This window comes from Urtica dioica, chromosome 6 (assembly GCF_054948205.1).
Source record: "Urtica dioica subsp. dioica isolate 48M chromosome 6, U.dioica_male_clone48M_v1_H2, whole genome shotgun sequence".
NCBI classification, from domain to species: domain Eukaryota; kingdom Viridiplantae; phylum Streptophyta; class Magnoliopsida; order Rosales; family Urticaceae; genus Urtica; species Urtica dioica.
The window spans coordinates 39,386,850-39,413,252 of NC_142761.1; the positions used below are offsets into that span (position 1 = coordinate 39,386,850).

The following is a 26,403-nucleotide window of genomic DNA, read 5'->3' on the forward strand; positions in this document are numbered from 1 at the left end:
AGTATGTCGACAACCTTCACTTTCTATGAAGCTATAAGTGCTTTATTATCAAGCATGGTGGTTAGGGAACATGATTAGGATTCGTTTACAAAGAGAACAAAGAGAAAAAGTAACCTTGTCTTATCACCAACCAACTCCAATAAAGTTGTAGCTCAAAATGATATGAAACAAAGATAGCCGCACAACATCTCAGAATGAAAATTATTTGGAATTCAACAAGTTTTACAAAATAACATAAAATATCTTACATCTACTTGAAGTGTAATTTTTGCGATAAGACTATCAAATGAGGCTCGGGACTAAACACTAATCACAAATTATAAACTAAACACTAACCTGCAGAGACTCGGGACGAGGCGAGCGCACGGCAAATGAAACTTGAAAACTTGAAATCGAGCTACAAAACTTGAAAACTAATCACAATGACCCACTAGCGCTTAAGCCATCATAACTCGAGCTACAAAACTTGAAATCGATTGATTCTAGCAGCAAATGAAAGTAGACTCATGTAGCTTTCTAACGAGATATTACAAGCATATATACGACAAGAATAGCTATCTCAAAAACAGCCCGTAATTCACTGTTACAATTCTGGAAATCCCGTTTTACTGCTGCGAAACACAAACTTTGGAAATTCATAACTCATTCAATACTCAATGGATTTACATGTTCTTGGTCATTTTAGAAAGCTCATACAGTCTACTATCCATGAAAAATATCCAAAAATAAGAACTCAGATCATATCGGTCTGTCCACGTCGATTTACAGAGGCAGTTCAAACAGTTTTTCTTTTTCACAAATTCGGCCAAATTCAAACCACAACCAAGAAATCTGAAACCAATCACCAATTTCAAGTCCTCAACATCAATAATCGGGTCCAAAGATCAACTAAACACAATCAATTGCTTAGAAATCATCCCGGAATCAAAATCCCCAAATTATGAGCTATAAACCCTAGCTCGAAAATCCATCCGAGAAAGAGACATTCTCACCTTATTTTCGTGGAATTAGATTCTCCGGCAACCACTCACTCCTTCCTCGGCTGGGACGCGCGTGCGGTGGAGCTCCCGGCGACGTCTCTTCTCGGCTCCCTCTCTCTCTTTCCCTTTCTCTCTTCTTTCTTCTCTTTCTCTTTCCCGTTTCATTTCTTTTCTTTTAACTTATTTCTCATTTTAAAACTGAATGAAAAAATGAGGGGGAGAATTGGCCCGCTTAAAAAGTTTTAACAATCAGGTGCGACTTTGTCGCATCTGATACTCAAAAGAAAAAAAAATTAGCGAAATTTTTTGGACTTCTGGTTGACAATCTGATGCGACTAGTCGCACCAGAAAGTCATTTAGATGCGATTTTTTAGGTGCGACTAGTCGCACCTGATAGTCATGCGCATTAGAAAACTATATTTGTAGTAGTGACACTAAATATTAATAATAGTTTATACCGTGCACACTTCCATGAATAGGAAGAGCAAGAGAAGGTGCTTTAATATTCGGCATAATTTAAGCTCATTCCAAAAATCTATAATGGACGGTAAAAAGATCCAAGCAACCTCGATCTTGCGATTATGATGAAGAAAGTTCTTCATTTTGTATAGACAGGAGTCTAATAGAATTCTTAAAACAAAAAAATGGACGACGACTATTTTTTCGCCAGACCAACTCCAAACATAAAACCATAAAAACGAAACTCAATTTCAAACAAAAGCAATTAAATTAAAAAAAAACAAAGACACAACAAAAATGGTCTTAAAAACACGATACTCTAAAAATCTTCATTTCTCAATTATTCTGTTGTCGACATGTGTTCATACGCCACCGTCATTTCAAATGAGAGCCAAACTCTAAGCTTTCGGCCAATGTATAGGGAGCAAAGGTGCATTGGCCTTTTACTGTGAAACACCTAAACAGTCGGTGAAGAAAGCGCGAGGAAGACGAGGTCGTCGTCAAAAACATATGGTCTACCATTGAGGTCCGGCAACAACGAGATCCGCCATACTCCGGCAGCCCAAAGAAAGTATTTCCATGGTGACCCACTCCGAGGGTGAGATGGACTGAAACACTCTGAGGTCTGTCACGGTGGAAGATCCCAGATCCCGCACGAGAAATGACGTCAGGATCTCTCCAGCGGACTAAACCAGATCTAAAAATAAAATAAAAGTTGAAAAAATTGTTTAGCATCATGCATAGAATGTCTATCTCTAGGTCACAAGGAGTACGCCCAGAGACGTAGTCCGAGCACCCAAAGAGAGAGGGTTTTTTTTTTTTTTTTGGCAATATATGTGTTAGAACATGTCATAACAAATTTAAATCTAAAAAGAACCATAGACTCATAATACTTATATCCATAAGAAGGTCTAAACAATAAAGTTTAATGAAAAAATTACTGGATAAAGATTAGAAATTGAGCTTTTCAAAAAAAGAAAATTAGAACTTGAATCAATATTAATATTACTAGCGAAAATGGTTTTCTTATTTATTTAACTTTTTTTTTTGGCAATATTTACCCATGCCTTACATATTTACTTACTTTAAAATTTATAGTACTTTTCGTGGTATTTGCATCTTATGTCACAAATTGGCAATTCAATTGCAAATAAGTCACGCACAAAAATTTTAGAAAGTTTTAGAGGAAGATGAAGTGATTTTTAGTGAGGTATTGTAAAAATTCAGAAGACATGGAGTAACTAATAAAAAGATTAAATGATGAGAGAGAGTAATTTGAAATTTGCACATGTGACACGATGTAAATACGTGACACAAATGCAATTTTGACAACTTTGTGATACAAATGCAAAAACCCGACGAATTTGTGACATTGGCGCAAATTTCCCGTACTTTTCCCTAGACTCAAATTCTAATTATTTTTGCCCCCTCATCTGAAGAAGTGGAAATTATTTCGAATGGCTTGTTTTCAAACTTAATTCTTCTAATACCTCATTTATTTTTTATTATTGAAATATTTCCTTTTATAATATTTTTCAAGCTAATTACGACTTTTACTTTTTTTAGTATTTATAATATTAATTAGATTTGTTCCCTGATTAAAGCTTCTTTAGAATAAAGGTAAAAGCTTTTTGAAAAATTAGATATTTATGAAAAGTTTGAAAATGTAAAATAGTCAAGGAATTAAATTTAGAAATATTTATAAAATTTGCGTTAGACCGCCCAATAACTTTTTTTGGCCCAATTTGACATGGGTTGGTTCATGAATCCAACATATAATGAATGGGACCATAATGAATCTAGGGACTAACTTACGTGTGATTCGAAAGCCCGAATTTTCAGTTTATAACCTAATTTGTTTTTCGTATATACTTGTTATTCTCTCTTCTTCATCGTCATCTCATATACTCAGTTTGGCCGCATAGAGTGAGTGAGACACAGGTATTATTTTGCCCCGATCGCTCATTTTTTTTTCATGAACTTAAGCTTTCATTCATTCCATGCATAGTTGTCATTTTTTGTTCTTTGTGCGTGGCTGTGTTGATGAGATCTGATAGTTCTCTCAGATGTGAACTTCTGTTCACTCTTAGATTGACATAGATTTGCATGTTATTTCTTAGCAGTTTTGCAAGTAGTATTTAGCGTAACGGAGCAATAATAATATATAAAGAATGCTGTTAATCTTTTAAATTACAGGTTTATGATGGTTATGGTATATATATTTTTTATTCTGGTATTTGACATTTGCCTTGTTATGGAATTGTATTTAATTATTTTAGGTTTGGATTTGTTGGTTGAGTTTAGTATGATAGAAAGAAATTGTCTATATATACCTAAATGATGAGTTTATCTATCTATCTCACTCTTTTTAGTATTAATTACTAAAGGTATCATGGAACTTGACATGGTGGAAGAAGATGAAGAAGACGAAGATGAGCACACGTTAATGAGTCAAATCGTACTCAAGTAAATCTACAAATAAACGGTAATTTTTCAATTCATATATTTTTTTAAACATGCTTAGTTTTATATCAAAATGATTCATGTAATTTTTTAATTCATATATGGTAATTATCCAATTCATATACTTACACTACTACAAATGTTGGATTATACAACCCACTTTCTACAACGCTTAACATAAGCGTTGTAGAAACTAGGGATTCTACAACGCTTAGTCATAAGCGTTGTAGAAACTTAGTGTTTCTACAACGCTTATGACTAAGCGTTGTAGAATCTAGGTGTTTCTACAACGCTTTTGGAAAAGCGTTGTAGAATCTAGGTGATTCTACAACGCTTATGTAAAGCGTTGTAGAAGAACTTAAATTTCAGATTTCCCACAACGTTTACACAATCCGTTGTAGAATCGTCGCCGCGGCACTATGTGATTTTCGCCGCGGCGAAACCTTTCTACAACGCTTTAAAAAAGCGTTGTAGAAGGATGGATCTCGCCGCGGCACGATTTAAACCTCACCGCGGCGAATCCTTCTACAACGCTTTTTTTAAGCGTTGTAGAATCTACTCGCCGCGGCGACATAATCTTGCCGCGGCTAGAAAAATACTCCGCCGCGGCGACAAGGATATCGTGGATAAGCGGTTTTTTATGAAACTGTCTCGCCGCGGCGATGAAGGAATCCCGCTGCGGCGATGTGATCCTACGACGGTTATAAGATCTGTTGTAGGATCCTCTCGCCGCGGCGAAGAAATATTCTCGCCGCGGCGAGGTTTTTAGGTTTTCACTATATATAAACCCATTTTCAGTTTTTTTTTCTCATTCTCCTCAAAATACAAATGATAAGTGAGATTCATTCACACTTATCTATGACTCTTAGATAAGAATCGGAACTTGTTTTTAGTGTTTTTTTTTATGTTATTTTGTAGTTTTATTATGTTTTCATGATAAAGAGAGTGAGAGAAGGCTGTGGTGCGAAAACAGGTTGAATCGGAGCTAAATCGAGGAAGTTATGGTCTTTTGAAGTAAAGTCAACAAAAGTCAACGACGATCAACAAGAAGTCAGCGTTTCAAGGTTGGCGCGCCGCGCCCTGGTGACTAAATTTACACCCGAGAGCTCGAGCGGGCAACGCGCAAGAGAGGCGCGACGCGCCTTCAGAATTCCACGGGTGGCGCGGCGCGCCTGTTATGTGACGCGCCGCGCCAGTTGCTTTTTCAGCATTTTGGAGCTCGTCTTTTAAATCATTTCTGGCTCTTGGATCTCATCCAAGGGTCCATATTTGCTTCGAAAACATCTCCTAAACCCTCATATACACTTATTCAAAGAGAGGGAGAGCAAGCTTTAGAGAATAGAACACTTTACTTTTGTTTTGAAAACTAGAGAGAGAAGGTGAGAGAGAGAAAGCTAGGGTTTGACACTCATTTTGTTCTTGAGCTTGGGAGTGAAGAAGAAGAGGGAGAAGTGACAACCTCCATCATCCTCATCACCTCAATTTGTTCACCCTTAACTATATCTCTTTTATTTATTGTCTTTACTTATTCACTCCACTTTTTGCTTTGTTGAACATATTTTAAGCTTTCAAATATTCTATTTGAGTTTTGTTGATTACCTTTATCTATTGAGCATTGAGTTTTGTGATTACTTTATTGTTTTATCTAAGTAGAATATTGAAGTAGTGCTTGAAGTTAATGAAAGCTTTATTTGGTTGTTGAGATTAGCATTCAATGTCTTGTTTCTTTATTGTTTTATTTCTTTTACTTATTTCAATTTTACTTTGTTTATTCTTAATCATGAGTAGCTAAGTAGATTTGGGGTGCGATGTAGTTGAGTAGTTGAGTTGGTTGGTCAAACATTTGGATTAGATTGGTGCTTCATGGTTGGGTTGAGAGTGAAACTCTATGGGTATGGGTTTGTGTTAGCGCTAACTAGAGTAGCTACCTAGTTAGTGAATCTTAGACGAGTTTAGACACCGAGAGGTAATAAACGAGTGAACTCTACCCAATCCCATCTTTTACCTTCCTAGAGCTATAGAAAGACTAGGGGGTAGTTGTAGTTGATTGAAATCCCGGGCTAAATGCGGTTTTGTGTTTTAATAGAACCCAAACCGAGAGGTGTAAGTTCGACACATAGCTAGATTCCTAAAGACTCGAGAGAGATTAGTGAATGTTATAGGAGGGATTGAGACTAAGTTTTAACACTCTAAACCCGAGCTTAGAATCGTATCTTGACCGAACGACTCGATGAAATAACAAAATCGTGCCCCTTCCTTTTAACTTGTGTTTAAACATTGTTTTCACTCTTGTTTACATTTCATCTTGTTCTCAAAACAATCAAAAACCCCCATTTTTCATTTTCATAACTCGAAAAAGAAAGCTAGTGAGTTTGCTTCGGAAATAGTCTAGAGTCCTTGTGGGATCGATATCCGTGCTTTTGCACTTTATTACTTGACGACACGTTCGCTTGCGTCGTGTAGAATTTTTCTTTAGTTAAGAAAATTCTCATCAAGTTTTTGGCGCCGTTGCCGGGGACTACGGTTCTATTTTCGATTGAATTATCTAGTTTAATTTTTGAGTTTGCTTGTTATTATTGTGCTTATTGTGTGCCTCTTATGTTTTAAAGGTGCATGCGACGACATAACCCTCCGCTCATTCCTATCAATCACGAGATCGAACGGACTTGCCGACGGAACCAAGCGGAGGCAAGGCGAGCCGCCATGGAAGGAGACAATGAAGCACAACATCGTGCTCGTCGAAACGGAGAACAAGTGGAAGAACGAAGGACCATACTCGACTATGGTCAACCCATTTTTGATCAGCATCAATCGGTGATACGAATTCCGGAGATGGAAGGGAACCCAAATTTCGAGATTAAAACCTCGATCATTCACATGGTGCAAAACAATCAATTCGCCGGTTCCCCCTCCGAAGATCCGCAAGACCACATCAACAATTTCTTGCGGATTTGCAACATGTTCAACCTCTCTCATTTGTCCAAGGAAGCCGTGTGTCTTCGACTTTTCCCGTTCTCCATCTGAGACCGCGCACATGGGTGGTTATCCTCTCTTGCTCCGGGTTCAATCACCACATGGGATAACTTATGCTCGAAGTTCATCTCACGATTCTTCACTTTTGAGAAGATGATCCGGAGGAGAAATGAAATCCATAACTTTGGACAATTCGACGGAGAGTCCCTTTACGAAGTGTGGGCTCGCTTCAAGGACATGATTCGGAAGTGTCCGGGCCACGGTATAGCGGAGTGGGTGCAACTACAAATCTTCTATAGCAGGCTTATGGCCTCGACTCAAGACCGAGTCAACACCGCATCGGGAGCTCACTTCTCGACAACACCACCACCGACGCGTTTGCACTACTCGAGAAGATGGTCCAAGTGAACGATCAATGCCCGGTCGAGAGGAGAATTGCCGCGAGAGAGCCGATAACTCCAGAGATGGAGCTCCTCAAATCGTTGACAATTGAGGTAGCCAAACTCGCGAAGACCGTCCACGGAAAAGAAGCGGCGAAGGCGGTGGGGACATCTCACCACAAGTGTGGTTTGTGTGCGGGTCCTCACCCGACGGACAAATGTGGCGAGATAGAGGAGTCTAAGTTTGTGGGAAACGACAACAATCGTCCCACTTACCAAAACTCGGGGAATTATTACACGGGAGCGAGGAACAATCATCCAAACTTCTCATGGAGAAATCCTCAAGACCAAGTGGCAATGCAACCGGCTCCACCTCAACACCAACAACCATACCTCCCACCACATCATCAACAACATCAGCACCCACCGCCTCAACAACACCATCAACAACACCATGGGAGCTCTCAATACCGGAATAATCTTCCTCCTCAAGACAAGAGACCGAATCTTGAAGAATTAATTGTCCAAATGGCAATTGAAAACACCAAGTTCATGACGAATACCACGGCCGCACTCGAACGCCAAGAAGCGGCCCTCAAAAGCAACTCGGCCCAAATAAGAACTCTTGAAGTTCAAATGGGTCACTTCGCTAAAGCCATGAGCGAGAGACCGCAAGGTTCCCTCCCAAGCAACACCGACGTCAACCCTCGACCACAATGTAATGCCATTACATTGAGAAGCGGTAATGTGACCAACGACTCGACCGAGAGTCAAGAGAAGAAGAGAGGAAAGGCACACGTGGACGAGTCATCACCGACGGATCAAGTTTCACCGACAAGGCTTCCGATCGCTTCACCAAGTACCAAGGTGCCCGTTCAAGTTCCTTTTCCTCAACGCCTCAAGAAGAACGAGCTCGACAAGCAATTTGGTAAGTTTCTTGATATCTTCAAGAAACTCGAAATCAACATACCATTTGCTGAAGCGATAGAGCAAATACCAAAGTATGCGAAGTTCTTAAAGGAAATCATTACCCACAAGAGACGGATAAGCGAAGAGTGCGACACTATCGCTCTCACCGAGGAGTGTAGTGCGATTATCCAACGGAGGCTACCCAAGAAGTTGAAAGATCCGGAGAGTTTCATCGTCCCTTGTGATATTGGAGGCTCGAATCTTGGGAGAACGCTTTGTGACTTGGGAGCTAGCATAAACTTGATGCCGTATTCGGTCTTCGTCAAGCTTGGAATCGGGGAGATCGCACCGACCCGCATCACGCTTCAAATGGCGGACCGGTCGATCAAGTATCCGCGGGGAGTGATTGAGGACGTACTCGTTAAGGTGGATAAATTCATTCTCCCGGCGGACTTTGTTGTGCTCGACATGGAGGAGGATCGGAACATTCCGATCATTTTGGGGAGACCTTTCTTAGCGACCGCCGGTGCGCTCATCGATGTGCAAAAAGGAGAATTGAAGTTGCGGGTCAATGGCGAAGAAGCTCATTTCAACATCTTCAACTCGGTGAAATACCCGCGAGCTAGCGACGATGTGTTCCGCATCGACATGTGTAACTCCATCATCAACGACTACGCTCACCAATCCACCGATTCACTAGAGGTATGCCTTCTAAACTCAATGGATTTTTCTAATGACTTGTTGAAATGTGAAGCTTTAGATGAGGCAAAGTACATGGATAGCTTTGAGCCTAACCGAAAGAAGTACTTTGAGAGTTTGGGGGAGAGACCACCACGAGTCCTTCCGTCAATCGAGAAGGCACCCGAGCTCGAGCTCAAGGAGTTACCATCACATCTCCGATACTCCTACTTAGGAGACGAGTCTACACTCCCGGTGATCATTTCCGCGCACTTGAGCAAGACGGAGGAAAATAAACTTTTGGAGGTGTTGCGAAGTCACAAGACCGCTATAGGATGGACTTTGTCCGACATCAAGGGCATTAGTTCATCCTATTGCACACACCGAATCCACATGGAAGACGGTCACCGCCCCTCGGTCGAGCATCAACGGCGACTTAACCCGGCGATGAAAGAAGTGGTGACGAAGGAAATTTTAAAGTGGCTTGCCGCCGGAGTCATCTACGCCATCTCCGATAGCCCTTGGGTGAGTCCGGTTCAATGTGTGCCAAAGAAAGGAGGCATAACGGTGGTGAAGAACTCCAACAACGAACTCATTCTGACTTGGACTGTGACCGGTCACCGCATTTGCATGGATTATCGAAAGCTCAACAATGCGACCCGGAAGGACCACTTCCCGTTGCCTTTCATCGACCAAATGCTCGACCGCCTCGCCGGCCACAACTACTATTGCTTCCTTGACGGCTACTCCGGATACAATCAAATCGCCATCGACCCCGAAGATCAAGAGAAGACCACTTTTACGTGTCCTTATGGCACTTTTGCTTTCCGAAGAATGCCTTTTAGACTATGCAATGCACCGGCGACGTTCCAACGGTGCATGATGGCTATCTTCTCCGACATGGTGGAGCGTACCATCGAGGTATTCATGGACGATTTCTCGGTGTTTGGTTCCAACTTTGACCAATGCCTTGAACATTTGTCCATGGTGCTTGCGAGATGCGTTGAGACAAACCTTGTGCTAAATTGGGAGAAGTGTCACTTTATGGTGAAAGAAGGCATTGTGTTGGGTCATCGAATCTCGGCGAAAGGATTGGAGGTTGACCGAGCCAAGATAGAGATGATTTCTAAGTTACCTCCTCCAATATCGGTGAAGGGAGTTCGAAGCTTTCTCGGCCATGCGGGTTTCTATAGGCGCTTCATCAAAGATTTTTCAAAGATCACTAAGCCTCTTTGTGGCTTGCTCGAGAAGGACGCGAAGTTTGTCTTCACTTTGGAGTGTTTAGAAGCTTTCAACACTCTAAAGAAGATGTTAAGCACGACCCCGATCATCACCGCCCCGGATTGGGACTTGCCCTTTGAGTTGATGTGTGACGCGAGTGATTTCGCGGTTGGAGCGGTTCTCGGTCAAAGGAAGGACAAGGTCTTCCACACCATCTACTACGCAAGCCGAACTCTCAACGAAGCTCAACTCAACTACACCACCACGGAAAAGGAGCTCTTAGCCGTGGTGTTTGCCTTCGACAAGTTCCGGCCGTACGTCATCGGAAACAAGGTGGTAGTCTACACCGATCACGCCGCGATACGATATTTAATGACGAAGAAAGATGCCAAGCCTCGGCTTATTCGGTGGGTTCTCTTGCTTCAAGAATTTGATGTGGAGATCAAGGACAAGAAAGGAACAGAGAACTTGGTAGCCGATCATCTCTCTCGTCTCGAGACTTTTGAGCACGTCCACGATCGTGCCAAGCCCATTGACGACTTATTCCCCGATGAGAAACTCATGGCGGTTCAAGGAGCCGCATTACTATGGTATGCCGATTATGTCAACTATTTAGTCGGCGAGGTGATTCCGGAAGACCTCAAGTCGTACCAAAAGAAGAAGTTTCTCTCGGATGTTCGAAAGTACTATTGGGAAGAGCCGATTCTCTATCGGCAATGTGCGGATCAAATCATTCGTCGGTGTGTTCCGGAAGATGAGATGGACTCGGTGATAAGGCATTGCCACAAGTTGGAATGTGGAGGGCACTTCGGCCCGACACGCACCGCGGCTAAGATTCTCCAAAGCGGTTTTTATTGGCCATCGATCTTCAAGGATTGCCGAGAGTTCATCATGTCGTGCGATCGATGTCAACGGACGGGAAACATCTCCAACCGAAACGAGATACCATTGACAAATGTTCAAGAGATCGAACCGTTTGATGTGTGGGGAATCGATTTCATGGGACCGTTCCCATCGTCGTACAACAACAAGTATATCCTCCTCGCGGTGGATTATGTGACGAAGTGGGTTGAAGCTAAGGCGACTCCGATGAGTGACGGTAAAGCGGTCCTAAACTTTCTCAAGAAGAACATTTTCTCTCGTTTCGGTACTCCTCGGGCCATTATAAGTGACGGTGGATCTCACTTTTGTAACCGTCAATTCGAAGCACTTCTCGCCAAGTATAGCGTGACTCATCAGAAGGCATTGGCTTATCATCCTCAAGCCAACAGCCAAGCGGAAGTTTCGAATCGAGAAATTAAGCAAATTCTCAAGAAGACGGTTGGAAGTTCCTTGAAGGATTGGTCCAACAAGCTCCACGATGCTCTTTGGGCCTACCGAACCGCGTTCAAGACGCCTTTAGGTATGTCCCCATATCGACTTGTTTACGGGAAAGCTTGTCACTTACCCGTGGAACTTGAGCACAAGGCTTTGTGGGCAATGAAAAAGCTAAATTTTGACTACCAAGCGGCGGGGCAACAAAGACTTCTTCATCTCAACGCGCTTGACAAGCTAAGGACCGACGCGTACGAGAATGCTAAAATCTACAAAGAGAAGACTAAAGCATGGCACGACAAGCATCTCGTGCGAACAGAGTTTGTAGTGGGCCAACAAGTTCTTCTATTCAACTCTCGGTTGAAACTTTTTCCCGGGAAATTGAAGTCTCGGTGGTCCTGCCCGTTCGAAGTCGTTCAAGTATTCCCATACGGCTCGGTGGAACTCAAGGCAGCCAATGGATCGACCTTCAAAGTGAATGGATAACGAGTGAAGCCATACTACGGCGGAGTCTTCGAGAGTGAGCGGGTAGTCACTCTCCTCGCCCCGGAACAATGAACGACAAATCGGTACCTCGTCGAGCTCTAGACGTTAAATTAAGCGCTTGTGGGAGGCAACCCACGATTCTTTCGTTGTCTTTATTTTCTTTTATTAAAAAAAAAAAATTCAAGACAGGGCGCGCTGCGCCATGACCATGGCGCGCCTCGCGCTAGTGGAAAAAAAGTTCCCGAGACCAAGCGCGTTGAGGCGCGCCTTCTTATTTCTGGGCATTGGCGCGGTGCGCCTACTCGTGTTAATAGCCCGAGATTGGCTCAAAACACCCATTTTTTCAAATTTTCTCAAACCCTCTCCCTCTTCTCTCCGACCCATACACATTTTTGCTCGAAATTTCTCATTCCAAACACAAAATTTCTTCAAAATCTTGCATCCAACATCATCATTTGTGCATTTTCTTCGGATTTCATCGTTGATTTCGACTCGTTTTGGCATTTTTTTCACCCAAATTTCAACTTTTGAGGTTAGTGTGATTTCGAATTTTTATGAGTTTAATGCACGTTTTGATCTTGGATATTGGTATAATAATGTGTTTAGGATGTTTTTAGATGTGCTTGGGTGATCAAAATTTTAGTTTAGTGTGGTGTTCATAGTAAAATCTCATGCACGCTAGGTGTTCGTAAAAATGCCCGAGAGAGTTTGTTGACATTTTTTTTGGTGCTTAGGTCTCGTTCGTGATAGTAAGTGTCTTCATGTAAGTTCGTTGTGTTGTGCATGAGTTTTGTTTTGAAAATTTTGGGTGTTTCGTCGATTTTTAATGTTTCCATATCGTGACTCTTTCCCGGACGTCGTGGTCTGTTGTGAATCTAATGTCGTGCCGAGTTGTATTTTCAGGAATGACACCAAAGCGAGCGAGAGCGGCGTCAGCCCGTGGAACTCCGTTGTCGAGGCTCATCGTCGGAGCTGAAGCAAAATGGGCAAAAATTGTAGACAAGAACTTCATCCCGGAGAGGAAATTCATGCCGAGCCCTGACAACGGAAACCTAAAAGCTCAAATCGAGGAGCGCGGTTGGACGAAATTAGCGACCATCGAGACCCGCGCTATCATGGATCTTGTTCGCGAATTCTACGCGAACCTTGGGGCCACCGAAGAAACAAGCCCTTCGGTAACGGTTCGTGGGAGTCTAGTGAGCATAACGTCGAGGGCAATCAACGAGCATCTCGGCCTCCCTAGCATACCCGATGACGACTACCACAACTTAGCCCTCAACCCTCCATTCGACGATATCTTGGCTACATTGTGCAGCCCCGGAGCGTTGTGGAAGCGCAATCAAGCGGGAGAACCGCTCGAGCTCAAAACGACACACATGAGCAAGTACGCAAAGACTTGGGCCATTTCGTAAGCTCAAACATCATGCCAAGCACGCACACCCACGGCCTCCCAATCTCCAAAGCAGTGCTCTTGTATTGCATCGTCACCGGGCGAAGTGTCAACGTCGGGAAAATAATTCGAGCAAAGATGTTCGATGCGGCAAAGTGTTCAACAACCGGCGGTCTCGGTTTTGGCGGGCTTATCACGGAGATATGTGAGACGGCCAATGTGAAGACATATGACGACGAAGAGCGGGCGCCGAAAGGGAAGAAGATTGACTCCACCTTCATCAACGGTCTTCCTCAAATGGCCGGGCTAGCGGAGGCGAATGGAACATGCTTCATCAACATGGCTCCCGACCCCGAGGAACCCGCCCGCTACCGACACGCGGCTCCGGAAGCGCCTATGCCCGAGCCCGACATCAATGAGCCACAATACGCTCAAGTGCTTGCTATGATGGGGAACCTCGGTGTCGCCTCTCAAGAGCGGTACAGAGTCGAGGACCAACGGTGGGATGACTTCGTGCGTTGAGACGCCGAGCGGCGCCAACAAGACGATCAAAGATGGGAGTACACATCTCAATTCATGCGCGAGGAGATGGAACGACGCCGTGTAGAAGACCAAAGATGGGAGCAATCGGAGGCTCGATTGGGGCAACTCGAGCGGAGCATAGATCAACTCGGTGCAGTGCACAACTCGTTCGTTACCTTTATCGAGACTCAACACTCGTGGTTCTCGACCACGATGGAGTTCGGCTACAACGCTTACAACCAATGGACTCCCGGAGGCGCCTCGGCAAGCTACCCCGACGCAAGTGGATCCGGTGCATCGTCAAGTCTCCCCGACGGTTTCTTCAACCCGTTCCCGCCATGTTACCGATACCAAAGCTACTACGGCGCACCACCACTACCGCCGGACAATGATGGCGACACCGCCATGTGATCACCTAGCTCCGCCCCCCTCCAATGCGCGCCATCGAGGACAATGTCGAGTTCAAGTTTGGGGGGGGGGGGGGGGGGGGGGGGGGGGGGGGGGCTTGGGTTTCCACCAATTGCGGGGGCGTGTCGGTACTCTATTTGCTCTCTTTTCTCATTTTTCATGGATAATTTAAATTTTATTGCTTTATTTTCGCTTTCGTAACATATTTTGTTTTGGATAATTTAAGTTTGTTTGTTGTGTTATGTGTCTCTTTAGTTTAATCTAGTTTTTTTTTTAGGTTTTCCATAATTTGTGTGACTTGAACTTAAGTAGCTTAATTTCATAATTTATTTTTTTTAGTGTTTGGAAGTGTGAAATGCCTTGGTTTTGCTTGTGGAATATGAATGTTGATGACCCATAGAGTCTTGAGACTTAGGAGTAATAACAATGTATCTTTCTTGCGCTACAAGACTTGTGCTTGACCAAAACTCTATGGTGGCTTTGCTTAGCTTTTAGTGACCCGATGAATCTTCATCTCACGTTGCACGTTTCGAGTCCTTAGAGAGTGTTTAGGAGATTTGCAAATCTAATCTTAGCAAGAATGCATCTCGGAACACTAGAACCGTTTGATCCTTCCTCGAGGCTCAATGGTAATAGGAGAGAAGCGTTAGGATGAAAAAGGCATAGGAATAGCCATTCGAGCCAAAAGCCAACCCGTTCTACTTCCATTTAGAACCCTATTCACATAAAGCCGAACGTAAATCAACTCTTGCTACATAGTCACAAAGAAGCCTAGCCAATGAATTGAAATTCCCACAAAGAACCCCGTGATCTAGCGACTCTTGAGTGACTCTTTGAGCGTGTGTGTTATATCTTGTAGAATGTGTGCTCTCTTTACTTGTCGAAATTTGTGCCGCGCCGGCTTTTGTTTATATCCATGTAAATTATTATTTTCCTTTATTTCTTCTAGTTAATAAAAAAAAAATAAAAAAAATGAAAAAAAAGAAAAGAAAAGAAAAAAAAAAAGCACAATCTTGCTTAGTAAAGAGATTTTCATATTCATATATCCTTTTACATTTTATTTTATTTTGTTTGTATTTGGCGTGGTGCAACATTTCTTGTTAGACAAGCAAGCACATAATCTAGACTAGAGTTTGAAAAGTCTAAGTTTGGGGGTATTTGTGAAGCTTAGTGTTAACGAAGAAATGAATGTAAAAGAAAGTTGTGAATATTGCTCTTGTGGTGAGTATGAGTCGCTAGGGTAGCGTGTTTAGTCACTTAAAAACTCCATATCCTACCCTTGACGTAAGCCTAACGTTACAAGCCTTGAAAGACCTTTGGACTAGCGCTTACTCTCCTAAACCGAGTGGAGAGTGTTTGGTGAAAGCCTTATGGTGTTCCTAATTCATCATTGAATATCCTTTTTGAGTTTGCATGCTAGGAAAAGGTGGAAAGAACTCCGAAAATACTTGACTTGGACTCGATGAAAACTTTTACACGGGAAGCCTCAAGCTAGGTAAAGCCACACGAGAATTGGTTGAACACTTGTATTAATTGAGCTTTACATGTGATTGTTCTTACTCTTGAGTCGATTTTGTCTAGGAGAGACGTTCATGCGAAACCAAGGCCATAGCACTTTCAACACTCAATTTTTTTAGTTTAGCGTAGCATAACTTCTTTTAATCTTCGGTATAGCTTTGAGACTTTGTTAAGTTTTGTGTGGTTGTGTTGTATATACTTTTGTTTTGTTACTTGAGGACAAGTAACGGTTCAAGTTTGGGGGTTTGATAAGTGAGATTCATTCACACTTATCTATGACTCTTAGATAAGAATCGGAACTTGTTTTTAGTGTTTTTGATGTTATTTTGTAGTTTTATTATGTTTTCAGGATAAAAAGAGTGAGAGAAGACTGTGGTGCGAAAACGGGTTGAATCGGAGCTAAATCGAGGAAGTTATGGCCTTTTGAAGTAAAGTCAACAAAAGTCAACGACGGTCAACAAGAAGTCAGCGTTTCAAGGTTGGCGCGCCGCGCCTATTGAATGGCGCGCCGCGCCCTGGTGACTAAATTTACACCCGAGAGCTCGAGCGGGCAACGCGCAAGAGAGGCGCGACGCGCCTTCAGAATTCCACGGGTGGCGCGGCGCGCCAGTTACTTTTTCAGCATTTTGGAGCTCGTCTTTTAAATCATTTCTGGCCCTTGGATCTCATCCAAGGGTCCATATTTACTCCGAAAACCTCTCCTAAATCCTCATATACACTTATTCAAAGAGAGGGAGAGCAAGCTTTAGAGAATAGAACACTTTACTTTTGTTTTGAAAACTAGAGAGAGAAGGTGAGAGAGAGAAAGCTAGGGTTTGACACTCATTTTGTTCTTGAGCTTGGGAGTGAAGAAGAAGAGGGAGAAGTGACAACCTCCATCATCCTCATCACCTCCATTTGTTCACCCTTAACTCTACCTCTTTTATTTATTGTCTTTACTTATTCACTCCACTTTTTGCTTTGTTGAACATATTTTAAGCTTTCAAATATTCTATTTGAGTTTTGTTGATTACCTTTATCTATTGAGCATTGAGTTTTGTGATTACTTTATTGTTTTATCTAAGTGAAATATTGAAGTAGTGCTTGAAGTTAATGAAAGCTTTATTTGGTTGTTGAGATTAGCATTCAATGTCTTGTTTCTTTTTTGTTTTATTTCTTTTACTTATTTCAATTTTACTTTGTTTATTCTTAATCATGAGTAGCTAAGTAGATTTGGGGTGCGATGTAGTTGAGTAGTTGAGTTGATTGGTCAAACATTTGGATTAGATTGGTGCTTCATGGTTGGATTGAGAGTGAAACTCTATGGGTATGGGTGTGTGTTAGCGCTAACTAGAGTAGCTACCTAGTTAGTGAATCTTAGACGAGTTTAGACACCGAGAGGTAATAAACGAGTGAGCTCTACCCAATCCCATCTTTTACCTTCCTAGAGCTATAGAAAGACTAGGGGGTAGTTGTAGTTGATTGAAATCCCGGGCTAAATGCGGTTTTGTGTTTTAATAGAACCCAAACCGAGATGTGTAAGTTCGACACATAGCTAGATTCCTAAAGACTCGAGAGAGATTAGTGAATGTTATAGGGGATTGAGACTAAGTTTTAACACTCTAAACCCGAGCTTAGAATCGTATCTTGATCGAACGACTCGATGAAATAACAAAATCGTGCCCCTTCCTTTTAACTTGTGTTTAAACATTGTTTTCACTCTTGTTTACATTTCATCTTGTTCTCAAAACAATCAAAAACCCCCATTTTTCATTTTCATAACTCGAAAAAGAAAGCTAGTGAGTTTGCTTCGGAAATAGTCTAGAGTCCTTGTGGGATCGATATCCGTGCTTTTGCACTCTATTACTTGACGACACGTTCGCTTGCGTCGTGTAGAATTTTTCTTTAGTTAAGAAAATTCCCATCAACAAACGCGAGACAACCGTTTCGGCCGAGTCTGTCTTAATTTTCTCTTCCAAATTCCCTCGCCACGTCCTCGCCGCCGCGATATCTCGCCGTTGCCTTGTCCTCGCCGCCATTCTCGCTCGCCACGTCCTCGCCGCCCAACTCTCTCGCGCATCTCTCTCTCTTGCCGCCTGTCACTCTCTCTTTAACATAGTAAGGTATGATTTTCTAAGTTTTTAAGGTGGTTATTGATTTAATTTCGTGTTGTTGATATGGATTTCGTGTTTTTGAATATATGGATTTCATGTTATTTCCCCGAGTTGCATGTTGTGGTTATTGATTTAACAAAATTAGTGTTATTGATTTAAGGTGGTTATTGATTTAACAAAATTAGGGTTTTTTATTTTATTATGAATGAATTTGAGTTAGAATTTGTGTTAGAATGAATTTGTGTTAGAATTTGTGTTAGAATGAATTTGAGTTAGAATTTGTGTTAGAATGGAATTGTTTATGAATTTGATATTGTTATGTTTAAATGCAGTTGGAATTAATATAGAATTTGTGATTGTTGTGACATTGTTAGTATTTAAAATGGTTATGTTGATTGTAGATGTCGAGATTGAATTTTTTATGATTATGCTTTGTGAAGGTGAAAAATGGTTCGAACAAAAAATCCGTCGGGTGCCACGGCTCCGAGCACTTCCAAAGGTCCTAGTAAAAGTAAAAGTAAGCGAGCTCGTCAACCGTCACCTGAAGCAGATTATAACACAAGAATCTTCACTAACAAGGTCGCGGAGGATCGTTACGACAAAATCTCGTCGCGCAGTGTGATCCCTGAGCGGGGATTCAATGTGAGCTCTAACACCGATATAGGAGTGTTAATCCGCAACAGTATTCAAGGTCATGACTGGGTGAAGTATTGTGCCGTTCCCGAGTTCGAGGCGAACTTAAACTTCGTGTACGAATTCTACGCAAACTTACCAGATCACAATGGAGATGTTGTGACGGTCCGAGGTAAACCGGTTGATGTGAGCGTCGAAGCGATCAACGATTTGCTTGGGACCCCAGATGTGCCTTTCGAGAATGAAGGCTATCGGGAATGGTTGATAACTTGCAGCCACGAGGAGATGGCGAGGTTGCTGTGCATTCCAAGAGAGGATTGGGTCCTTGAAAAAGGGAAAAGGGTACTCAAGCGTGGCCAAATCACCAGGATTGCTAAAGCTTGGATTTACTTTGTTTGCGCTCGCCTCTTTCCGATCAAGCACTTCACCACTCTTGACGAGGGTCGTATCCAGGTGTTGTTCTGCATCATAAAAGGTTATTCTATCAACGTCGGTCGATTCATCTACAATTGGATGAAGAGTCTAGACTATACTAATGAACGACACGGTTTGCCATATCCGTCAATCATTACCGGCCTTTGTACAAATGCAGGGGTAGGACGCTCGAAAAGGGATACGATCAAGGGTCCTATGGGGCCTATTACGAATAACATCATCGATCGCTACAAGATTAGGGAGGAACCACAAGCGGAGGAAGCGGAGGAAGAGGAGGAAGCTGAGGAAGAAGGGGAAGAGGGACCACCAGTCAACGAGCCTCGATTGTTCTTACCAGCACCTCCGGTAGTCGACCCCGCCACCATCGACTACATAGCTCAATGCTCCAACTATCTCGTCGGCGGGTTCCAACACACGCAACAGTACATGCACCAACAAGCGGAGTATGGCGCCTCTCACATCAACCAACTGAACGATCTCTACTCTCGGTGGGACATCAACCAAGAGAACCAGGTGTTATTTCCTCCATATCCTCAATACTCCGACTATCCGTACCCACCACCACAGTGGCCACCGCATATGGCACCTCCTCAAGTCGTTAATAGCTCACATTAACATTGCCCTTAAGTTGAACGAATCTCCACGGTAAGCGTCTTTGACTTCTATCCCTTTCTCCCATAACATCTTCAAATCATCGACCAACGGTGCCAAATAAACATCGATATCATTTCCTGGTTGATTCGGTCCTGAAATCAGAAGCGTTAACATCAAGAACTTTCTCTTCATACATAGCTTTGGAGGGAGGTTGTAGTTCACAAGTATAACCGGCCAAACACTATATTTACTGCTCATCATGCTGAACGGATTCATACCATCAGACGCTAGACCAAGGCGCAAATTTCGAGTATTAACACTGAAATCCTTATACTCTAAATCGAAGGATTTCCATTGTGAAGCATCAGCAGGATGTCTCAACATACCATCATCGATACGCTTTTCGGAGTGCCAAACCATGTTCTTCGCGTGTTTGACACTATTAAACATTCGACGGAAGCGCGGCATTGGAGGAATGTACCATAATGAGTGAAATATATTTAAAGAAATTCAATAATTAATAATGAATATGAGCTACATGTATTTCTTAATCAAATAATGAAAATGTACGTACCTTGACTGGAACTCCTTTAACCCCATTACATGGAATTTTACCCTTCTTCCACCTTGACTCTTTGCACGTCGGACATTCATTCAGATCTTCATACTCATGTCCATATAAAACACAATCATTTGGGCACGCATGAAATTTCTCATACTTCATGCCTAATGTGCCCAAAGTCTTCTTCGCTTCATACATACTTGAAGGAACTTTATTATCTTCCGGAAATGCTTCTTTTAGTGTTTCCAACAATAGAGTAAAACTAGTGTTTGTCCAACCGCCCGACGCCTTTAAATGAAATAATGTAACTAGAAACGACAACTTCGAAAAGCTTGTACACCCTTCATATAATGGTGTCTCCGCATCATTCATCATGGACTCAAACAATTCCGGTCGCTCAACAAAATCATCCTCCAAATCGTTCATCATTCCGCACATATCATCAATATCATCTTCAACATCATTGTTATCCTCGTTTACCGTAGAACGAAAAACCTAACCATGGTAGTACCATCTTTGATACGAGGTCATTATTCCATATACAAACAAATGGGTCCGAACGACATCAATCGAAAAATGTCTATGATTTCCACATTGAATACAAGGACAACGCATAGATTTCACATCTACCATGTTCTCCTAGCAAAATCACAAAACTCATCTACACCTTTACGATATATCTCGTTTAATCTATTCTCCCACATCCACTTTCTCATCTTCATAGAAAACTCTAATTATATATAAAAAAAAAATAACTCATTCTAATTAGTAAACTAACAAGAGAACAACATTTGGAGCAAATTAAAGAAGAACTTACTAGATTTGGATGTGTAGATGAGACTTGTAAATGAGGACGGAGTAGAATGAGTCGAAAAGGTGCTGAAAATCTTTTTCGAGAGAGGTTATGAGAGTTCTAAGTGAAAAAAAAGAGAAATGAAAATATATAACATCAGCCTCGTGTTTCTCGCCGCGCCGCGAATATGACTTAGCCGCGGCGAGGACTTTCTACAACGGTTATTATAAGCGTTGTAGAAACAACTCGCTGCGGCGGAAATTCCACGTCGCCGCGGCGAGGACATTTAGGTTTAGGAATTCTGTACTCGCCGCGGCTAGGAATATTTCTCGCCGCGGCGTCACTTTTCTGGGCTTGTCTCGCCGCGGCGTGGTATACACGTCGCCGCGGCGAGACTTCTACAACGGTTATTATAAGCGTTGTAGAAACAACTCGCCGTGGCGGGAATTACACGTCGCCGCGGGGAGGTTTCTACAACGCTTATAATAAGCGTTGTAGAAGCGTTTTAAAACCAAAAATTTTCATTTTGTTCAAACGTCCCGCCTATTTTTTCATACTTAAGCGTTTTTTTTTCATTGTTTCATTTCTAAGACTACTATACTCCTCTCTTATTCTTCTTCTCTCTCTACTCCTCTTTCTCGCTGTCGCTCTCTCTCCGCCCCTCTCTCTTCTCGCCGTCGCTCTCTCTCCGGCCACCACCCTCTCTTCTCGCCGCCCCTCTCTCTCCGGCCCTCATACTCTTTTTTCCCCGCCCCTCTCTCTCCGGTCCTCACCCTCACTCATTGCCTCCGCCTTGACCCCGCCCAGCCTCCACCTCGCCCCTGCCCCGCCTCCACATCGCCCAACCCGGCCTCCACCTCGCCCATCCCCGCCTCCACCTCGCCCCTGCCCCGCCTCCACCTCGCCCAGCCCCGCCTCCACATCGCCCAGCCCCGCCTCCACCTCGCCCAGCCCCGCCTCCACCTCGCCCCCTGCCCCGGCTCCACATCGCCCTGCCCGGCCTCCACCTCGCCCAGCCCCGCCTCCACCTCGCCCCTACCCCGCCTCCACCTTGCCTCTCGCTCGCCACGTCCTCGCCTTCACCGGGTATGTTATTTCCCAACTTGTTTTGAATTTAATTTGATTTATGTTATTATTTAGTTAGAATTTGATATTTATTTGAAGTTAGGAAGAATTTGTATTGGATTTTAGTATATTGGATTTGAATTCGTTGTATTTGAGTTTGATATTGATTTGAAGTTGTATTTAAGTTGGAATCGGATTGGATTTGAGTTAGAAATTGAGATTATGTTTTGAATTTTGTATATTAGATTCCATGTCGTCCACTACCACTACTTCTAGCGGTAGTGGTAAAAGAAAAATTAGAAGACAACTAGCGCTTAACTCCGATGAACAAGGAAAACGAAGAAACACTCTTATGGGTCGGGTTAATAAGGCTAAAACACTTGGTAAAAAAATCCCGGTACAATTTGATGATAAAGGGCAACCAATCGGTAAAGAGGGTGATGAGTTGTCGAGTTACTTTGGCGTGTTAGCAAGAGAACACGTTCCACTTTCGATGCGTGATTGGAGATGTAAAGACAACGCCCAAATTAAAGAACGGATTTGGAACGAAATGCAAGAAGGATTTACGATTCCTATCGAACAAAAACAGGATTGCCTTATGAGAGTCGGAGAAGCGGCAAGGTTATTTCGTCATGAGATATACAACGATCTACTCAAAGACATAATCAACAAACCAATCGCCTTAAAGAGACCGGCTTGTATTTTGAAATTCTATACAAGTATCACCGAAGAAGATTGGATAGCATTTGTTGAGTATAGACGAACCGAAATGTTCAAACAAACATCGGAACATGGGAAATCAAATATCGGAAAAAGTGTGTACAAATCTCGAACGGGACGAAATGGATTTCGAAAGCTTGATCAAGAAAAGGTTAGATTCATTTTTTTTCTTTTAGTTATTCCAAATGTTGCAATTATTTTTTAATTTATTATATAATTACTTCTTACTAGCATGACGAAACGGGGGAATGGCCTACGAAAGAGGAACTTTGGATTGACTCGTGAATGAAAGACGTAGATAACTACAAGGATGAGAAAGACAAATTGATGGGAGAAAAAATCATAAGTTCTTTACCTTTGTTATAACAATTAACCTTGTAATTTTATTTTCAAATAATTTTATGTATAGAAAACGTTACCACAACAAGCATCGCAAGGGACATGGTTGCCGGAATCGGGAAAGAGCGTTTTGCAAGAAGCTTTGGGAACGTCGCGAGTTTGCGGTCAATCCAAACACATGTCGCGTTTTAAGTACTTTGTTCCTCCAACGCCCAACGAAGAAGTAATGAAAATGCGTCGGGAAATGAGCGAGTTAAAGTCTTTGGTGATGAAGGCCTTCGGTGGAAATGGTAGCATTAATGTCGAGTCGCCTAGTGTCGAGCGTGTGGAAGAGAATCTCAACGCGAAGGTTGTTGATGATAAAGAGATGGCAAATGTTGAAGAACACGTCAATGAAGCGGTCTCTTTAGGTATGTTTAATTTTTTTTTATCTATTTATTAATAAAGATAAATGTTTTGGTATTAAATTATTGATAATATTCTTGATTCGCTTAGAACACGACGATGTCAATGATCGTCCGAAGATCGATCCTATTGTTGTGGAAAAACCCAATAGTGTTCGTGCTAGTTGCTCATTGAATCCAACCACCCCGGTGACACCGACTTCGGATGAAAGCGTCGAGTGTCTTCTTTTCATAGATGATGTTGTGAAAGGAGGCATGATTCATGTTGCAAATGGGCGAGCATACTTAAATGGGAGCGTAGTTCACTCTTTACCTTTGGAGGAAGGGAATGTACGTGTGACCGTTTTGGGGGTTTTGATTAAAAAAGCAAAATTGCCAATTCCCACCGAAGAAGCTCAAACCATTGAAGATGTCATAGGAGGATTTGTCTCGTGGCCGAAGAGATTGATCGAAATGGACACGGGAATAGAGAGTCGCGGTCCGGTTGTCTCTCAAAGCTCGGTTTTGAGAGTGGACCTAGCATCGATGATGCTAAGAAGATTCCGTACAAGATGATTAATCCAAAGTTTCGATTGCTCGCTCAACATGCCAACAAAGTAATGTTACCGGAAGGGGATGTGATTATGGTCAATGTTAGTCCAAGTCTCGCGGCTATCCCGATTCCGGTGTCATTTGAAGATGTTTCCGACTTTTTACAATACTTGGAAATTGGCGCGGGGAGCATAACGGTCTATATGGAGTAAGTGTTTTCTTTATATGCGTTTTTAATATAAATATTCAATATTTAGTGTTTTGATCAATCAAATACTTGTTTGTCATTGCTATCTACGCTCGAGGCTAGAAAAGGCGAAGAAGAGTCGAGACTATTGTTTTATAAATCTGGGCTTAAGTTCGTACATCGAAAACAACGACGAGGACGCTTATTTGTCAAAACGAGTCAAGGACGTTGGAAACATAGTACGAAAATGCAAATTTGGTGAACTAGCTTTGATGCCGTACAATAAAGGTGCGCATTGGATGCTCCTTGTCCTCAACCCTTGGAGAGATAGTGCTATGTTCTTCGACCCGTTAAGAAATAAAATTCCAATCGATTTAACTCGATTGATAAAAAGGTAATATTTTGATTTTTTAAACTATTTTTATTATAAATCATTGTAGAGGTTTTTTCTCTTATGATTTCCGTATTATAGGGTTTTTGTGGATTTCAAGCTCGAGCACCAAAACGCCAATAATAACGGACAGTCAACGTACATCAAGGCTTGGAACGCTCCGAGACAAACCGGAAACACGGAATGCGGGTATTTTGTTATTTCGTATATGCGCGATATAGTCGTAGGAGGTGTAGGAAAATTAGAAAGTAAGAAAAACTATACAAAAGAGGATTTATAGAGAGTTAGGGAAGAATGGGTAACTTATGTACAAACATTTATTCATTGTGATGATTAGTTAGTTTTTGTATTCAATTTTGGATGTAAATATTTCTTTTGAATGTTTTGAAGATGTAGATATTATTTTTTGGATTGAAGGTTATTTTCAGGTGCCATATTTTTTACACCGGGTTTTAGTACGTGTAAAAAATGATTTCGGCTTCAAAATATAGCCTTCGCCGCGGCGACTTAGACATTTCGCCGCGGCGAATAACGTTTGCCGCGGCGAAAAATAAGAGTCGCCGCGGCAAAAAAGATACCGAGAGCACATTATTCATACATCAAAACCTCGCCGCAGCGATGTTTTGGTTTCGCCGCGGCTATATACAACATGCCGCGGCTAAGATACAACGTCGCCGCGGCGGGTTTTTTAAAAAATAATCAGAAAGCTTCTACAACGGATTGTCAAACCGTTGTAGAATCCCCTCGCCGCGGCGCAAAACCTACATCGCCGCGGCGTGAATCTCGCCGCGGCTCAGTATAATTCCCGCAGCGGCGACGTGATTCTACAACTGTTTGACAATCCGTTGTAAAATGATGTCGCCGCGGCGCGGAACGTACTTTGCCGCGGCAAACAACTCGCCGCGGCGAAGTATAATGTCCGCCGTGGCGAAATGATTCTACAACGGGTTGAAGATCCGTTGTAGAATATCTCGCCGTGGCGAGATATATACTTCGCCGCCGCGAGGTGTTTGAAAATATTTAAAAATTACACAATGGATTCAAACCGTTGTAGAAGCTTCTACAACGCTTAAATATCCGTTGTAGAAGCTTAGTTTCTACAACGAATAATTAAGCGTTGTAGAAAGCTGTTGGATTCTACAACGGATTTTTAAGCGTTGTAGAATCTTCTACAACACAGGATTCTACAACGCTTGAGAAGCGTTGTAGAATGAACAACGCTTGAGAAGCGTTGTAGAATCATTCTACAACTGTTTTTAAGCGTTGTAGAATCCTAGTTTTGTAGTAGTGTTAGTTTAATATCACAAAAATCATATTGGCAAAAAAGATTCATGATTTTCAAAATCTCTTGAACGAGTTACAAATTAGATTTGTAAGATCATTACTGAATACTACAAATAAACTTATCCCATAAACAAATTCGTATAGAAATATTATCTACTATTAATCCATGAAGAGGGAAATTGACGTTAATAATGTCAAATGATTGTCACTTACCAAATATCACCAAAAACTTCAAATTTGACACAACTAATACTTAGTCTAGTGAGCAAAAACAAATATACTCCTCAAGTTTAATTATTAAAAAAAAATAAAAACACTAACTATCTCTCTTCCTCGTTCTTTTTCAAAAACTTCCCACTAGACACGATTAGGATTATGACTCTTCACTTCCGTCATTCCTTTCGTTTTCGAAAAAAAAACTTATCTCAATGGCGTCTCGCCTCTTTATTCGCGATTCCGACTCTCAAGGTTCACGATTTCGACTGTGTTCTCTATCACCCATCAACAGAACACTTTTCATTTCACTCTCTTCTCAACTTTGCGATTCTCTCACCTATTCTCCATAACCATCACAAAATCAGAGAAACCATAAAAAAAACCATTACTATGACGGGGTTGTCAAAATTTGAAGCTTATGCACCAAAGAAAGTTCGACAAAGTCCTAGGCCGGC

At 42.2% G+C, this 26,403-nt stretch overlaps 1 protein-coding gene across 6 annotated transcripts; it reads left to right on the forward strand.

Moving 5' to 3' along the window:
- Positions 1–3,247: 3,247 nt before the first annotated feature.
- Positions 3,248–16,822, forward strand: LOC149394051 (uncharacterized). 6 transcript variants are annotated; one of them, XR_016299699.1, is made up of 3 exons: positions 3,248–3,380; positions 3,827–3,924; positions 16,051–16,822. XR_016299699.1 is itself a non-coding variant. In XM_089616687.1 (3 exons), the coding sequence occupies exon 3, from the start codon at positions 13,287–13,289 to the stop codon at positions 13,773–13,775; it is 489 nt and encodes a 162-aa protein (XP_089472813.1). In that variant the 5' UTR covers positions 3,248–3,380; positions 3,827–3,924; positions 12,767–13,286; the 3' UTR covers positions 13,776–14,253. The 6 variants fall into 6 exon arrangements, 1 of the variants encoding a protein (XP_089472813.1); XR_016299700.1 differs by lacking the exon at positions 16,051–16,822 and adding an exon at positions 6,512–6,669; XR_016299698.1 differs by lacking the exon at positions 16,051–16,822 and adding an exon at positions 4,821–5,609.
- Positions 16,823–26,403: the final 9,581 nt, after the last annotated feature.